The 18,025-nt window shown below is 43.9% G+C and overlaps 1 protein-coding gene across 1 annotated transcript; it reads right to left on the reverse strand.

Annotated features, from left to right (window-relative positions):
* Positions 1-15,871: 15,871 nt before the first annotated feature.
* On the reverse strand, positions 15,872-17,293 carry UTP3 (UTP3 small subunit processome component; the record flags this gene model as incomplete). Its single annotated transcript, XM_080698029.1, has 1 exon — positions 15,872-17,293. The coding sequence occupies one exon, from the start codon at positions 17,291-17,293 to the stop codon at positions 15,872-15,874; it is 1,422 nt and encodes a 473-aa protein (XP_080554155.1).
* Between the last annotated feature and the right edge of the window lie 732 nt (positions 17,294-18,025).

Here is an 18,025-nt window from a genome sequence, read left to right on the forward strand (position 1 = left end):
ATTTTCCCAGTAATTTTTCTGAGCACTTACACATCAATAAAATGTTTCAGAAATACAGAGCAAAAGGAAGTTCTAGAATATCCTATGCTAACAAATTACTCCGAGTGTCTGGTGATATTGTCAGGTCAACTAAAAGATCATACTCATGAAACTTTAGCTTTAAGTATTTCCTTTCTAATCACAATCATACATAGGACCCAATTTCTAACTTAAAAGACAAAGTCAACATTTATTAAGAGGAAACAGTCAAATTTACTGAAATTCAGACAATACCCACAAGTGATACTGGCCAAGCTGAAAAATTCTTCATATTCTATATCAAATCTTGTACAACTGTTACACAGAGAAGTGACAGGACTGTCTTTATTCTATAAAGATGTGGTTGATAATCGTATTACACAGAAGTAGAAATTTTTAAGAAGAAAAAGAGGCTATGAATAAGGACAAAGTAGAAAGCAGATTCCTTAGAAAAGGAAAGTACCTGAATTTTGAGTATATTCTTATCTTTACCTCCTCTTTTTTTTTTTTTTTTAACCAAACATACTTATTTCTGCTGTGAGTGAATTAGACACTCCCCATTTCCCATTTGGAGAGTAGTACAGACCACTCCAACACTTAAACTACTGTTTTACTAAGACTCTTAGCCAATAGTCAGTTTTAGGTCACTACCTAGGTAAATTACAAAGAAAAATAACCCTCAAATTCCTCTAGCTGACTCCAGTGGACCCTTCATTGCTTACCTACCATAAACCATCTCAATTTTGGATCTCTGTAGTTTGATTAAAAAGTGTGGTCTGAAGCTAGGAGTGGTGGTGAATGCCTGTAATCCCAGTACATTGAAGGCTGAGACAGGAGGATGGTAGGTTTGAAAACAACCTAGCAAGCAGTGAGACTCTCATCAACCTAGTGAGGCCCTGTTTCAAAATAAAATAGGGCTCAGAGGTATAATGCCCCTGGGTTCAATTTCCAGTAACACACACACACACACACACACACACACACACACACACACACACACACACACACACACACACACACACACTTTTGATGGGGGGATCTGGGTCAACTTCATACCTTCTTTAGCTGTTTCTGAGGACAAATCAATTATTCTAAATTACTTTAGCTTCCTCATCTGAAAAGGGAGGGTCCTATTTGGCTCATCACACAAGAACATGGGAAATATCCAACAAATGCTTATCTTTTCCTAGTTGCTGGATCAGAAGGAGAAAAAGGCAAACCCAGAGTTTCTTGGCAGTGCTGAGCAATTACCAAGGTTTGCAGTAGTGCGCTAGCAAGAGGGAGAAGAGGAGAGAGGAACAGAGACCCATCCAGCAAGGTATTTGGCCTTTACAGCATACTTTATCCGGTCAGTCACATTTTCATACAAGATCGTGTCTTTCTTTTTTCTTTTTTTTTTTTTTTTGAAGATTTAAAGAAGTTTATTAAAAAGATAGAAATACAGAAAATAAAAATACAGAAAATAGTTACAGCTCCATGCCAAAATGGCATGAGGGGGGAGGGTGGCCCAGGCCAACTCACCACTCCCCCAAGATCGTGTCTTTCTGTACCAGACTTAGGTTTAACACTCTTTCAAGAATCCTCACATTACCTACGCTAGGTGCCCGCTCACTGCCACAGCAATAAGCATTTGTTGATGCGCCAGGCGGGCGGCATCTCGAGGGCGCCTGTGTGGCAGTGACTTTAAAACGTGGAGGCCCTCTGGCTGACAAAAGAGAAAACCCTGGTGGGTGCCCTTCCTAAACCACGCTTTCCCTTCTCGTCCACCTCGCTCACCTCTCCGGATTTCCAGTCCCTTTTGGGCAGACGCATCTGTCATATTTATGGGTATGGAGTGAACGATCGTAAAAAATTTCACTAGTCTGGCTGGGGCGGCGGCAGCCACACCTACTCGGTTGTCGGGGCGCGGACGGGGGCGGGTCCGACGGCTAGGCTTTCCCGGGTGGGGGTCCAGGGATGGGGGTCCCGGGGTGGGGGTCCCAGGGTGAGGTCCAGGGATGGGGGTCCCGGAGTGAGGGTCCAGGGATGTGGGTCCCGGGGTGATGGTCCCTGAGTGAGGGTCCCGGGGTGGGGGTCCCTGAGTGAGGGTCCAGGGATGGGGGTCCCGGGATGAGGGTCCCGGGGTGTGGGTCGGGGTGGGGTCCCGGGGTGATGGTCCCGGGGTGGGGGTCCCTGAGTGAGGGTCCAGGGATGGGGGTCCCGGGATGAGGGTCACGGGGTGTGGGTCGGGGTGGGGTCCCGGGGTGATGGTCCCGGGGTGGGGGTCCCTGAGTGAGGGTCCAGGGATGGGGGTCCCGGGATGAGGGTCCCGGGGTGTGGGTCGGGGTGGGGTCCCGGGGTGAGCTCCCGGCGTGGGGGTCCCGGCCCAGCGCCCGCGCCCGGGGAGGCGGCCAGGCCGGGGCACAGAGGCCGCCGCGCTCCCGCTGCCCCGCGCCGGGACCGCGCTCCCGAGGGCCCCGCCGCCCGGCCCGCCGAACAGACCCGAGCCGACCCGATCCGACCCGATCCGACCCGAACAGACCCCACCCGAGCCGCCCGCGCGGCCCGCGGCGCGGGAGGCGGAGCTCCGCGGCCCCCTGCCCGTCCCGTCCCGCCCGTGTGTCCCGCCCGTCCGTCCGTCCCGCCACTCACGGTGCTTGCCGCCGCCGCCGCCGGCCGGGTAGCTGAGCAGCAGGAAGGGCAGCGGGGAGCCGGGCGACGGCGGCGTCCTCCAGGCGCGCGGCGGCGGCGGCGGCGGCGGCGGCGGCGGCGAGCGGCGAAGCCCGCGCCTCCATCGCCCGGGTAGAGCAGGAAGAAGGGGGCGGCCACCGGCGAGTCGGGCTCCGCGGGCCCCGCCGCGCCCGCGCCCTCGCCCCCGGCCGGACAGCCGCGCGGCTCCGCGCCGCAACTTTCGGCGGCCGCGCTGGGCGGCGGCGGGCTCTCGGCCATGCTGGTCGCGCCTCCCCGCCCGCCGCCTCCCCCGGGTCTGCCCCGCCGCCGCCGCCCGCGGCCCCGCCCCGCCCCGCCCCCGGGGGCCGCAGAAGCCCCCCCCCCCCGGGACGCCCACTCGGGGCCGGCGCCGGCCACGCGTCCCGGGGGGCCTTCACGCCGCCGCGCTCCGCAGGGACTGAACGGCGGCATCTGCCGTTCTCAGAGCTGCAACTTCCACCGTGGACTCAGGGTTAGCTGCCTAAGCCTTGGCATGAGAAAGGTGGCTGCCACCTCCGCCTTTGTTCCCTGTCCATGTGCCTTGTGTAGCAATCTTGGGTTCGCTTTGACTTAATTCTCTGGTTTCCCAGTGCTCTTGGGTGGACACGAGTGCGTTTTAAAACTACCAGTTCAGGCTCTTACAGCCTGCTTTCACTTTCATAGTGCCTGTGTCTTGCGAGTAATGGGCCACTCTTGCTTTATTTTGCATATTCGAATCGAGATTTACCGCTCCAGTGATTCCCGAAAGTGAACACGTCTTTCGGTAAGAAAGACATTTTCCAGTTGCTAGCACTATTCTTTATCCTGGATTCCTAGCCGAATAGCTCTCTGTCTGGTTGCAGGATGCTGGCACAGAGTCCATGTTGACTCACAGTTAAAAATCACTGTTGTGTAACATTTTGCCTACCTGCTTGGCTCTCCTCTGTTTAGTTCTTCTCTCTGTAGAGGGAGATTACACTTCTCTAAGAAGGAGAAGTAAACCGCACAGGGTGGCGTCCTAGTACTTGGGAGGCCGAGACAGGAGGATCGCAGGTTCGCGGCCAGCCTCAGCTACTTTAGTGAGGCCCTACTCAACTTAGTGAGCCCCTGTTTCAAAATAAAGAAATAGGGCTGAGGTGTAGCTCGGAGGTAGAATGCCCATGGGTTCCGTCCCCAGTAATGCAAAATAAAAAGGAAAAGTAAACCGAGTGTGGTGGTGCACACTTGGAATCCCAGTACTTGGGAGGCTGAGACAGGAGGATTTATTTCAAAATAAAAGGGGCTGAAGCATAGCTCAGAGATAAAATGCCCCTGGGTTCAATCCCTAGTACCACAAATGAATATAAATAAAATAGAGGGTGTAGCTTGGAGATAGCATAGCCTTTGAGTCAGTCTCCAGTAACTCCCTCTCCAACACACACACAAAATCCTAAGAATTTTCTACTTCTCAAGTTTTTTCATCATAATGTTTTGTAAAGAATTTGTTAAGATTCTACACTTATCCCTTGGTAGGTAGAGGAAGAGAGCCAAACCCTCATGGATCATTCTTGAGAAAGGCCAGTAATCAGCCAAAGGAATCGCCAACTTAAAGTGTGGAATGCTATCTATAGTCTAAATGCCAGCTTTCTCCCTTTTTAAGCCAAGAAACCTATAGGTATAAAAGTAGATGTGCTGTGGAATCTTGCAGTGTACTTTTTTGTGCCTCTTTACTTTTAAAAGGGCTTTGCTAATTTTCTATTGTCATTAATTAAATGGCAGGAAGATGAATATAAAAACAACTGAAATATGAGTACTTTAAAATTTACAGGCAAGGTTATTTATGAACCTCTTCTTTAGAGGTGAATAGTACTCCAAGTCCTATTTTCTTATGCTTTTAGTTTTCAGATCAATAATATAATCACAACTTTGCATTAGCTTAATGACAAAGGGCTGATTCTGCTGCTACACACATTTAAGAAAGCCAAGATTATAAAAACAAGCCTAAACATGTCCCTTTATAAAATTGTACAGAACATCTTCCTGTGCTTTTTATTTATTTATTTATTTATTTGGTGGCACTGGGGGTAGAACCCAGAGGCTTTCTACCTCTGAGCTATACTCCCAGACCTATTTTATTTTATATTTTATTTGGAAACAGGGTCTCACTAAATTGCCGAGAGCCTCTGGGGATTAGGAACTTGTGCTGCCACACCCAGTGATTCCTGTGCTGTTTTAAAGCCACAAAAGTCCAAGCGTTATAATTAAGAATCAAACTCATTTTCTTGCAAAATAAGGTAGAAGTTGCTTTATACTTTATCTACAATTCTAGTTATTCATGTTTGGTTTTTAAGTGCTCTTTTGTGATCTTAAGCTGGAATACAGTATTTAGAATCAGTATATTACAACCCTTTTAGAGAACGATGTCATGGAAGATAATGTATTTTTAGTATAAGCTTCTTAATACTGTGAATCAGAAAAGATAGCACTTGAGAAGGGCAGATAGTCTTTCAGTATAGTACATGGATTTATTTTGATCCCGAAATAATGGTTTTCTTGAATTATTTGATATTGCATGGTATTTGGGAAGTCTTTTGGAAACAAGGCACTCAAGACTTCACATTAACTTTTTTGTTTTAGTTAATGCAGAAACTGATTAGCTAGTCTGTTAATGTAATGCCTTAAATATGAAGGCTTTAAGGGTTGCCTGTGTTGTTTGTGTGTGTGTGTGTGTGTGTGTTGTGTAATATACACTCCTCTCCCTCCCTTTTTATTTTGAAGCAGAGTCTGGCTAAGTTACCAAGTTTTGGCCACCAATATATGATCCTCCTGTCTCATCCTATGATTACAGGGTTGAGTGATCATGCCTGGCTGAGTCACTGTTCTTTACTTCTGAATTATGTTTTGGAATTATGTTTTGATGACTGTCACTAACTTATTGATTCATTTTCCAGAAACATTAATTATGAAAACACTTAGCCAATTGTATCTCCTATGTTTATTGTACTCTGCAGAGATGTAACCATGTGCCAGGCATGGTGGTACGTATCTTATAGTAATTGGGAGGCTGAGACAGGAGGATTGCAGGTTTGAGGACAGCCTCTGTAACTTAATGAGATCTTGTTTCAAAATAAAAAAATAAAATAGGACTGGGGGTATAGTTTAAAGGTAGAATGCCCCTTGGTTCTATCTCTAGTACCACACACACAAAATGCTATATAAGCAATATATTTAGTCAGGTCAGATAACCAGTGTCATTTTTTGGGGGGGGGGTGATAGAAACATGATATAATTTTGCATTTTTTTGTATTTGCAAGTAGCCTAAAAAGGATGTTACTTTTATAATAAAAATAAAGCATATTGGAGTGCTACTTTAGTAGTTTGATAATTATATCTTTTTATTTTTTTTATTTTTTTGCGGGCCTGGGGATGGAACCCAGAGGCATTTGACCTCCGAGCTATACACCCTGCCCAATTTTTTTATTCTTTATTTTGAAACAGGGTCTCATTGAGTTGCAGAGGGCCTCACTAAGTATCTGAGGCTTTCCGCGGACCGCAATCCTACAGTCTCAGCCTCCCGAATGCTGGGATTACAAGCACACGTCACCTGCCCGGCTGATAATTATCTTTTTATTTGTTTTTTGTTTTTTTTTTTGTTTGTTTGTTTTTTTGCAGGTCTGGGGATGGAACCCAGGGGCATTTGACCTCCGAGCTACACCCTCTGCCCTATTTTTTATTCTTTATTTTGAAACCAGGTCTCACTGAGTTGCAGAGGGCCTCACTAAGTAGCTGAGGCTGTCCGGGAACCGTGATCCTCCAGGTCTCAGCCTCCCAAATGCTGGGATTACAAGTGTGCGCCACCACGCCCGGCTTAGTTATATCTTTTTAAATGAAGATCTACTAACAGTAAAGCTGTATTCCTTGGGTATTTATTCTGTGGAGAAGCAGAATTCAAGGGACCCATAGGAGCTCATATTTTGTGTAACTTAGTGTTTTATATCTTAATAATGTTGCTCAAGTATTTAGTTATTTGCTCTGCTTACCTTCTAATGATCTCATCCAGTTTGTCCCAGTTCTCATGCTCTCCAAATTCTCTTCTAAATTTCTTTCATAATGTCCTTTAATTTAAATCTTCATTTTTTTTTTTTTTTTGGCCAATATTATTGCAAAGGACTAGCGACTGGTTTCCTTGCCTCTGGTTTCAATCCAGTCCAGTTCCCTTCCTGTAGAGCAGCTAACATGAGTACAATGGGTATTGTAGTTTTTCTGAAGATTGACATAATTATGTCGTATCATTTCTTAAAAACTGGTTGGCTTCTCCTTATTGGGATGAAACATAAGCTGTTTTAACTACCTGGGAAGGTTTTGAAAATCTAACCCCTGCTTACCTTTCCAAGGTTATCTTCCTACATTGCTTAACCTTTATTGCCTTTGGCTAAATTTTAACATGTTTGACATTCCTCATAATGCCATAGCCGCCCCCCCACTTTTCCTGCCAAGATTCTGCTCTAAAAGATGTCTTTAAAAAAAAAAACTCTTCTTACATGCAGACATGCACGTGCATGCGTGTGTGTGTGTGTGTGTGTGTGTGTGTGTGAAGGGGTACATAGGATTGAACCAGGAACATTCTGCCTCTGAGCTACAACCCCAGCCTTATTTTTTCCCTTTTTTTTTGTGTGTGTGTGTGTGTGTGTGTGGTGCTAGGGATGCAGCCCAGGGGCATTCTACCTCCGAGTTACACCCCCAGCCCTAGTTTTTATTCTTTTTTTTTTTTTTTGCGAGTCTGGGGATGGAACCCAGGGGCATTCTACCTCCAAGCTACACCCCCCTGCCCTATTTTTTATTCTTTATTTTGAAACCGGGTCTCACCGAGTTGCAAAGGGCCTCACTAAGTAGCTGAGGCTGTCGTCGAACCGCGATCCTCAGCCTCCTGAATTCTGGGATTATAAGAATGCGCCACTATGCCGGGCAACCTCAGCCTTATTTTAACTTTTAGTAACAGACTCTCTAAATTGTGGAGTGCCTTGCTAGGTTACTGAGGCTGGCTGCAACCCTGTGATCTCCTGTCTCAGCCTCTCAAATACTAGGATTATAGGAATGCACCACCATTCCCAGCTCTTTCCTTTTTTGGGGGTAGTGGAGATTGAACTCAGGGTCATTCTACCTCCAAGCTATACCCCCAGCTCTATTTTATTTTTTAATTGAAATCAAGGTCTCACTAGGTTGCTGAGAACCTCACTAAGTTGTTGATACTGGTTTCAAACCTATGATCCTTGTCTTGCCTCCCAAGTACTGGGATTACAGGTGTGTGCTCCATGGCATCTTGCTTACACAGCTGTAATAGCTCCATCTTCTCTACTAACATGTTTGCTTCCAAAGTTGACATCTTTGGATTTCTCCATTTTAGAATGTGCAAATTTCAGCCCCCCTTCACTTTTATTTTTCTAAGTCCTTTCCAAGATCCTATCAGAGTTCTTTGGTTCTGACTGTAGCCATCAAGCCCTGACAAAAACCTGTACATGATGTACATTCACAAATGCATCGAAGTCAATCACTAAGCCAAACATGAAGAGGGAGGGAATTGGGTAAGGGCTGAGTGATGTGTGCATGTATGCCTCTACCATCTTGTACTCCATTAAGATGTATGACTATAACGCACCAATAAAATAAATAAAAAGAAAAGTTGGGCTAAATATGAAGTTTAAGAAATAACTTATTTGGCTTATATTTCCTTTTGTATGTATATTTAGTGTGGTGTAAATAAAAATGTTATGCCTACCTGGGTGGGGGTGGCACATGCTTGTAATCCCAGTACTTGGGAGGCCGAGATAGGTGGAACACAGGTTCTTGGCTAACCTCAGCAACACAGGGAGGCTCTTGGCAACATAGCAAGACCCTGTTTCAAAACAAAAATCAGGGCTGGGGATGGAGCTCAGAGGTAGCATGCCCCTAGGTTCAATCCCCAGTACCACAAAAGAAAAAAAAAATTTATCTAAAAAAGACCGCTGCATGGTGGCGCGCACTTGTAATCTTAGTACTTGGGAGGCTGAGACAGGAGGATTGCAGATTCAAAGCCAGCCTCAGCAACTTAATGAGACCCTGTTTCCAAATAATAATATAAAAAGTACTGGGGATATAGGTAGAGTTTAATATAGGTAGATATAGGTAGAGTCAGAGGTAGAGTTTAATTCCCAGTAACACACACACATCACTTAATGAATGTAAAAAAATTCTGGGTGCTAATAATTTGTCATTTACTTAATTTGAACAATCTCTTTCTCCACCCATGGTAAAATGATCTCTTAGTTTATATGTTAATATAGGTCAAATAAAGCAATGGTTAGGGGTTCATGGACTCTTGGCTTCAGGGAGTCATGGCATGTAAGTGCTATGGTCAGACTTATCCTGTGGCTCTGGCATCCTTTACTTTCAACAGGTTCTCTAGTGTTACACTTGAGGTTTTATAATTCTCAAGTAAGACATCATATTCTATTCCTGTAGTTAAATTTTTATATATACTTGATGTTATATGCTGAGTGGAACCTGAAAATCAGAATCATCAGATCAGTGTTTCCTGAAGTGTTCTGTTCCAATTCCATCTGGATTGGAATCTGGTGGAGTGCTTTTGGGCCTCATACCAGGCCTCATACCTCATACACAATAGGAAGTAAAACACTGGAATCTGCATTTTAAATTTACTAATTGATTTTTAGGCATTCTAGAATAAGAACCATTATGTATATCCAAAGAGAAATTAACCCATTCAAATGTTTTTTTTTTTTTGTGGTACTGGGGTTCCTGGAAGCCCTTCTACCTCCGGGCTACACTCCCAGACCTTTTTTTTTTTTTTTAAACAGGGTCTCATAAGCCAGCAGGGCTGGTTTCGAACTGCGCGATCCTCCTGTCTCTGCCTCCCAAGCGCGGGGATTACAAGCGTGCGCCACCACGCCCGGAAAAAAAAATTTTTTTTTTTTTAATGGACTACTAGTAACCAAGCACTTACTATTTGCCAGGTATTTTTCTAAATTTTTTTGGCACAGAGAATAAGTAGATCAAAGGTACATAGCAAATGGTGAAACTGTGAGGCAGAATTTGTGCTTGACCTTGCTCCAGAGGCCAAGATCCTAATCTCTCTCCTATAGTCTCTCTGAAGGCAAAACATTTTCCTCCAGTTTTTGTTTTGTAGTTTAACAAATGTTAATTCTTAGTATTTACTATCATTTAAAGCTTTACTTTTCTTTTTAAAGGACAGCTAAAAGAATCCAAAAAATACACTGTCTGGAATACTTGGATAGCTAAAGTAACTACAACAAGTGGCAATGACTAGCCAAAAGAATAAAATGTGTACTTTATTAACCGAAGAAACCTTTATAAAATTTGAATGACCTAAAATTCTAATTGAACACTACATGATTTTTATTTTGGAGCATCTTCTACTCATTTATCATTGTGACCCAACATGTAAAGTGTATTAGGCTTAATGTTTTCCAAATTATTTTTGTATTGTTAACTTATTTATATTTTTATTTTTATTTTATAGAACCAGAAAAGCAAAATAAGCAAGTCTAGCCATTCCTTAGATATAGCAGATATTTTCTGTGTATGAAATATATAAATACAGCTGGGCGTGGTGACACACGCTTGTAATCCCAGCGCTTGGGAGGCTGAGACAGGAGGATCGCACAGGTTCGCAGCCAGCCTCAGTTACTTAGGCTCTCAGCAACTTAGTGAGACCCTGTTTCCAAATAAAATATAAAATAGGTCTGGGAGTATAGCCTGGAGGTAGAAAAGCCTCTGGGTTCCACACCCCCCCAAAAAATATATATATATACAATTATTCATATAATCCAGTTTTTAAGATCACAAAAAGTAAATTTCTGGTTTGCCAAATGCAAACTATTAGGTGGTTTTTAGAGGTCTGATAAAATTTATTTCTACACAAAAACTAAGGGGACATGTTTATTTACTTCCTACAGGTAAATAACTGGCTTAGTGAAATGGACTAGCCCAAAGCTGTTTAATGGTAGAGTAAATCACCGGACCATTAATTGGATGTTTTTGTCGAATTTTTAGTATTTTCCATAACTGTCTGCATTTTAAATATTGTCATACAATCAGTTTGCTGGCCAGCCATGGCAGCACATGCCTGTAATCCCAGTACTTGGGAGGCTGAGACAGGAGGATCACAGGTTCAAGAACAGCCTCAGCAATTTAGTGAGACCCTGTTTCAAAACAAAATTGGAACTCTGATTTGTGAGCCTCTCTAGAGTTCACAAAGTGAGTCCCTCTGAAAAATGACCATCACACTAGTTAAGGACTTAATATTCGAATCAGACCAGTACTTGGCACATCTTGGTATTCTTTAATGTTTATTAAAGTTGGGAGTGGTGGCGCACGCTTATAATCCCAGCACTTGGGAGGCTGAGAGAGGAGGATTGCACAGGTTTGAAGCCAGCCTCAGTTACTTAGTGAGGCTGTCAGCAACTTAGTGAGACCCTGTTTCCAAATAAAGTATAAAATATGTCTGGTATATAGCCAGGAGGTAGAAAAGCCCCTGGGTTTCATCCTCAGTGCGCGCGCACGCGCACACACACACACACACACACACACACACACACACACGTTTATTAAAATGCCAGGCAGGTGGTGCACACCTATAATCCCAGTACACAGGACAGCAGGATTGCAGATCTAAAGATAGCCTCAGCAAAATAGAGAAACTCTTAGTAACTTATGAAGACCCTGTTTCAAAAACAAAAAATAAGGGCTGGGGAGTGTAGCTTGGAGCTAGAATGCCCCTGGGTTCAATCCCCAGTGATAGACACACACCCACAGTTTAAAAAATAGACACAAAGTTTACAGGATATAGTAAACTTTTTTTTTTCCAGCAACTTTTTACTATTAACTCACATCAAAGCCACCTTTTATAATATATGGTAGCATCTTAAGCCAGCTTCAGCCACTTAGTGAGACCTTTCAAAACACTATCATAAAAACAAACAAAAAAATAGGGTAGCATCATGTACATCCTAGCTATTTCATAATGAATACTTATAAAGTGAAGTTTTGAAGGAATATATGCGTATTTCTGAGATAGATATATATGTATATCAGAATTTTTTCTTCCTTCCTAAATGGAAGACTTTTTCTTCCTTTAAAATAGTTTGCATCATAAGCAAGCGCGCGCGCGCGCGCGCACACACACACACACACACACACACACACACAGCAGAAATTAACCACAGCTTCAACTACTTAGTGAGACCTTATTTTATTTTATATTATTATTTTTTTGGTGGTACTGGGGTTCCTGGAAGCCCTTCTACCTCTGGGCTACACTCCCAGACCTATTTAATATATTTTTTTAAATTTGGAAACAGGGTCTCTTAAACCAGTGCGGCTGGCTTCGAACCTGCGTGATATCTCCTGTCTCTGCCTCCCAAGCACGGGAATTACAAGCGTGAGCCACCACGCCCGGCATGAGACCTTATTTTAAAATAAAAGAATAAAGTAGGAAGTTTGGCATGGTGGCATACACTTGTAATCTCAGCATTTGGGAGGCTGAGACAGGAGGATTTTGCAGTCTGTTGACATCCTCAGCTTAGTGAGGCCCTTTGCAATTCAGTGAGACCCTGTTTCAAAATAAAGAATAAAAAATAAGGCTAGAGGTGTAGCTCAGAGGTAGAATGCCCCCTGGGTTTCATCCCCAGTACCATGAAAATAAATAAAAATAAAAGAATAAAATAGGCCTTCTGCAACTTAGTGAGATCCTATTTCAAAATAAAAAAATAGGGCAGGGGGTGTATCTCAGAGGTCGAATGCCCCTGGGTTCTATTCCCAGACCTGCCAAAAATAGATAAATAAATATATAAAAATAAATAAAATGGGGCTGGTAGCCGGGCATGGTGGTGTGGGCTTGTAATTTGGGGGGTGGGTAGGGATAGGAGGATGATTGGTTTTGCGCCAACCTCAGCAACTTACGAGGCCATCTGCAACTTAGTGAGACCTGTTTCAAATTAAAGAATAAAACAGGGCTGGAGTGTAGCTCAGAGGAAGAACGCTCCTGGGTTCCATCCCCAACACCATACTAACACCCTCCCCCGAAAAAAAGAAATGAAACACCAAATACTTCTGACATTTATTTAGTGGCAATGGGGATTGAATTCAGGAGCATTCTACCTCCAAGCTATACCCCCAGCCCTGTTTTATTTGGAAACAGGGTCTTATTAGGTTGATGAGTCTCACTACTTGCTGAGACTGTCATTAAACCTGTGATCCTCCTCAGCCTTTCTAGTACAAGGATTACAGGTGGGCGCCACCATGCACAGCTAACTTCTAACTTTATATTTTGGCCCTGTCCCAGACTTTATCACTTTATGGACTTGCTGAAAACTAGATAGTAACCTTCCACTGATAGGCCAACACTTTTTATATGACTACTATATAAGAAATGCTATTTTCAGTGCTTTATATGTATTTACTTAATCCTCATAATAGACCTATAAAGTAGGTACTATTTTCCAGGTTTTAGATTAAAAAAAATAAGGAAAATCCAGGCATGGTGCTGAGGCAGGAGGATCACAGGTTTGAGAACAGCCTCAGCAAGTAATAAGACTCTCATCTACCTAGTGAGACCCTCTTCAAAATAAAAAATAGGGAGTGTAGCTCAGAAATAGAAGGTCCTGGGTTCAATCTCCAGTACAAAGAAAAACACTCCCACCCCCAAGAACATCATGTTAACTCACCCAAAGCAACAGGCACTAAATGATAAAGCTAGATTAGGAACTTCAATAGTTTTTATCACATACTGCTCTGCTCTTAATCCCTGTTAATATAGCTTTATCAAGGTAGGTGTAACTCACAAATAGGACAAACAAGAATTCACCTAACTCAAAATTGCCCTGGTAACTCCAAAATCTGTACTTTTTCTATTTTATAAGAAAAGAAATAGCCAGGTGGCATGGCACACATTTGTAATCCCAGTACTTGGGAGACTGAGACAGGAGGATCACAGGTTTGTAGACAGCTTCGGCAATTTGTGAGGCTCTCTGCAACTTAGTGAGACCCTGTTTAAAAAAAAAAAAATTAAATAGGACTGGTGGTGTAGGAAAAAAAAAAAAAAAAAAAAAGCAAGGAAGTGTGGGATTGGGCTCTCAAGCCAAAAAGCCTGGATTGAAATCTTTCCTCTGCCACCACACAGCTATATGACCTTGAGAAAGTTTATTCTTTGCCACAGTTTCCTCATTTTCAAAATGTGGATAATATAATTTACCACATAGGGTTGTTGAGGAATAAGGAAATAAGGGGAAATAAAGTGCTCAGAAAAGTAACAAAATAAGCACTCAGTGTCACTTTTATTTCCAACTAACTCTTATAATAAACCAACAGAAAATAATTTGGCACATGTGCTACTCTGAAGAAGCAGCTAGAGGCCAGAGGTTAAAAGTAAATTCTCGAAGTAGGCTGGTTTGGGTTCAGATCCCAAACATGTTAGAAAGTTGACCTCCCAGAAATTCAGCATCATCCTTTGTGATACCAAGAGAAGTTCTTTTCATAAAGTTATTATAAGGATTAGATGAATTAGATTTGATTTGCTAGTTAATGCACACAAAAAACCCATGTACCAGTTTTAGCCGGGTGTGGTGGCGCACGCTTGGAATCCCAGCATTTGGGAGGCTGAGACAGGAGAATCGCGGTTCTCAGACAGCCTCAGCTACTTGGTGAGGCACTTTGCAACTCACTGAGACCCTGCTTCAAAATAAAGAGTAAAAAATATGGCTGGGGGTATAGCTCAGAGGTAGAATGTCCCTGGGTTCCATCTCCAGTACTGTGAAAAAAAAGTTTTTTTTAAAGATCTAATGAAGATTTTTTTTTTTTTTTTTGGTACTGGGGTTCATGGAAACCCCTCTACCTCCAGGTTACACCCCCAGACCTATTTTATATTTTTATTTAGAAACAGGGTCTCTTAAGCCAGAGAGGCTGGCTTCGAACCAGCGCGATCCTCCTGTCTGCCTCCCAAGCGCAGGGATTACAAGTGTGCGCCACCATGCCCGGCCTCTAATAAAGATTCTTTCTGTCTCTCTGATAGTTAACATCACAATGTTCAGTAAATAAACGATGGTGTAAGTAACACTTCTTTGTACTTTCCATCATTATTCCTTACTTTATTCCCCGGCATCATCCTAAGTGCTCAGGGGCATTCTATCTCTAAGGTATATCGCTGGCCCTATTTTATTTTTTATTTTGAAAGAGAAGTTGCAGAGGGCCTGAGTTGCTGAGGCTGATCTCAAACCTGTAATTCTCCTGCCTCAGCCTTCCAAGTACTGGGATTACAAGCATGCACCACCATGCCTGATTCCATCCTAATCCTAAGTATTTTAAAGTTCACTATTAATATTTTCCCATTATAAGCTGGGCTTGGTGGTGCATGCTTGTAATCCCAGTAATTGGGAGGCTGAGGCAGGAGGATCGCATGTTTGAGGATAGCCTCAGCAAGTAATGAGACTCATCAACCTAGTGAGACCCTGTTTTCAAATAAAAATGAAATAGGTATGAGGACATAACTTGAAGGTAGAAAGCTCCTGGGGTTCAATCCCCAGTACCACACATACATACACAAAAAACTCATTTTTATATATACATATATAGTACATGTATATATAAAAAACATATATATATACAAAAATATATATTTTCCCAGTTATAAACACCAGAGTAACTATAAAGAAAAATACAACTGCTTTAACCATAGAATGTATGAAATCAACATTTTACCACTAAAACCCCATGTCAATAAGAATCCTGTCCAAGAATTATAGTTGTAGAAATGAAATATATGTCAGAACTATTTTATAGGCTATCATACAAATAAGATGACTGCTAAAGGTATATTCTTTATGTGAAAAGTTATACAAAAGTCTAGCTTACATTAACACTAGGCAATTAGCTTGGAAATTTTCCTAGGCTAAAATTTTACAAACGATTGGTTATTTTTTGTCATCATCATCTTTTCCCAAATCTTTGTACTGCTCCCAAAGTGCTTAGTGTGATTTAATATAAACTAAATGGTAAATAAATTAAGCAATAACCCAAATTTCCCTGTTGGCAAGACCTTTTAAAGTTAAGATAAATTAATAAATCACTTCAGTCAAAATTAAAAAAATTTATTGATTTAAAATTATTGTCAAAAACCTTAAGCTCAGCAAAAACTTCACTTAAGCTTAATGCTCTTTTTAACTCCTGCACGGATGCCAGATAATTCACCACTATAACGCTGCTCTTCTCTGCGAACTTCTCGAACTTGGCCTCTTCTTCTAATTTTGGCTCTTCTGAACTTCTCCCTATGTTTCACTCTGGGGTTGCGATCAATCTTCTTTCTCCTGGGTGTAAGTCCCCTATTTTTAGCTATCTGATAGGTAATAGCTCTCTTTGCATTTTGATCTTCAAGAGTCTGTTCTTCGGTGCTATTTTCTTCTTTCTTTCTCTTCAACTTTTGCTTGTCATCTATTTCTTTATTGTATTTAAGGGCGGCTTTTTCATCAGCATCTGAATCATCAGAGAGACCTACAGCAGAAGCAGCAGCAGAAGTCTCTGAAACAGACTTCGGCTTGGCCTTGGTGAATTTTGCTTTTGGATTCAGTTCTTTCTTTACAGCACCATCTTTAAATGTGAGTAGATGACGAATTTCAGAGGAGAGTCTCTGATCCACATTTGACAGCTCGTTGATCAGATTTCGGTAGGTAACAAGCCTTTCAATGACAGGATGTCCATGTGCAGGGACTCTCCTGGCTTTTAGGATCAAATAAAAACTGATGTTGGAACAATAGTTCAAGTAGAGGTTATACTTCATTTTCAGGTATTGGCTTCCTTTTCCTGGCGGAATGATCCTTCGCTCCACCAATTGTAACAATGGCTCCAGCTCATCCTTTAGTTCTGTCAACTTGACTTTCAGGTCTTCTATCAGCTCCAGGAGCTCTGGCGACTCCTTTCGCAACATCTTCAGCTTTTCTTTCACTGAGACTTTAGCTAAATCCTTCACGACCCGTGTCTCAGCCACGTCTACTTGAGGCACTGGCTTTGCAAAGGCCTCCACCCAGGCAACTCCAAAATCATCCTCTTGCAGGGCTTGAGCTAGGCGCCGCTGAATGGCCTGTGCCTCCTCCTCTTCCTCTCTTTCCTCTTCTTCCACTTCTTGTTGACTCTGACGGCCTCGTTTTTTGGAACCATAGTCCGTATCATAGTAAAGTTTTTTCCTTTGACCCCACGCCAAACTGAGATCGACAGAGGCCTCAGCCTCACTCTGCACGGAACTACCACCATCATCATCATCCTCTTCATCCTCCGCACTCTCTCCATCTTCGTCGTTTTCATCATCAATATCTAAGGCTAACACCTCCTCCTCCTCATCACCATCCTCCTCGTCCCCACTCTCGGCCTCACTCCAGCCCTTAGCCAGGGCTGCTCGGGAACGTGCCTCATGGAAATCATCTACCTGATCTTGGTAGTAGCTGGAGTCTCCCGGCGAGGGTGGCAATCCTAGGTCGTCTTCATTTTCGTCTGCGGCGGCGCTACCTGCCTTGGCTTGCACAGCTGCCCACTTGGCGGCTCCGCGCCGCCGCGATCGCCCCACCATCGCTCACCCGCAGTCTCAGATTATACAGCGACGCCGGGATCCTGGCCACTTCTGACCTCTGCGCAGGAGCCACGCGCTCGATCCCCGAGCCGCTTCAGACAGCAGCGCGCTCCCTTCCACGCGATTCTGCCGGAGCGGACGGCTGCACCTCCACTTCCTTCCGGCTCCCATGATCCTCTCGGCTTGGCGTGCGATCCCGGACTTCCGCCCGGCCCTAGTCTCGTCGATAGCTCTTTCCCCGCCCTGTGTTCTTTGAATGCCAGCCGGTTCCGGCGAATTAAAAATCTTTCCGTGTAGGAACCTTAGGCCTAGAGGATTCCGTTCCGCGAGGCCCTTTCCGGAGACGTCTGCACTTTCCTCTCGCGAGCCTGGGCGTGGCTGGGGCCGGGACTGCGACCGCGCCGCGGCCGAGTTCGCCCGCACCGGCAGGTGGCGGGGTCGGCTTCCCTTTTCCCGGTCTCGGAGGGAGCTTAGTGCGTGGTGGGGGGCGTCTCCCGCTCGCCCCTCCCGCTGCCGCGCGCAGTCGCGGCCTTCGAGGGCACCGCCGCGGGGGCGGCGCGGGCGTGCGGATCCGAGCGGATCCTCGGTGGCCGGGGCGCTCCAGGGGCGCTGGGCTCCATCCTCTTGCGAAGGGCTAAGGCACCGGGGTTTCCTTCCCTGGAAGAGACACATTTTATTTTATTTTATTTTATTTTATTTTATTTGTGGTTCTGGGGCTGGGACCCAGGTGCA

Source organism: Muscardinus avellanarius (assembly GCF_963383645.1).
Source record: "Muscardinus avellanarius genome assembly, chromosome: 6".
Lineage (NCBI taxonomy): Eukaryota > Metazoa > Chordata > Mammalia > Rodentia > Gliridae > Muscardinus > Muscardinus avellanarius.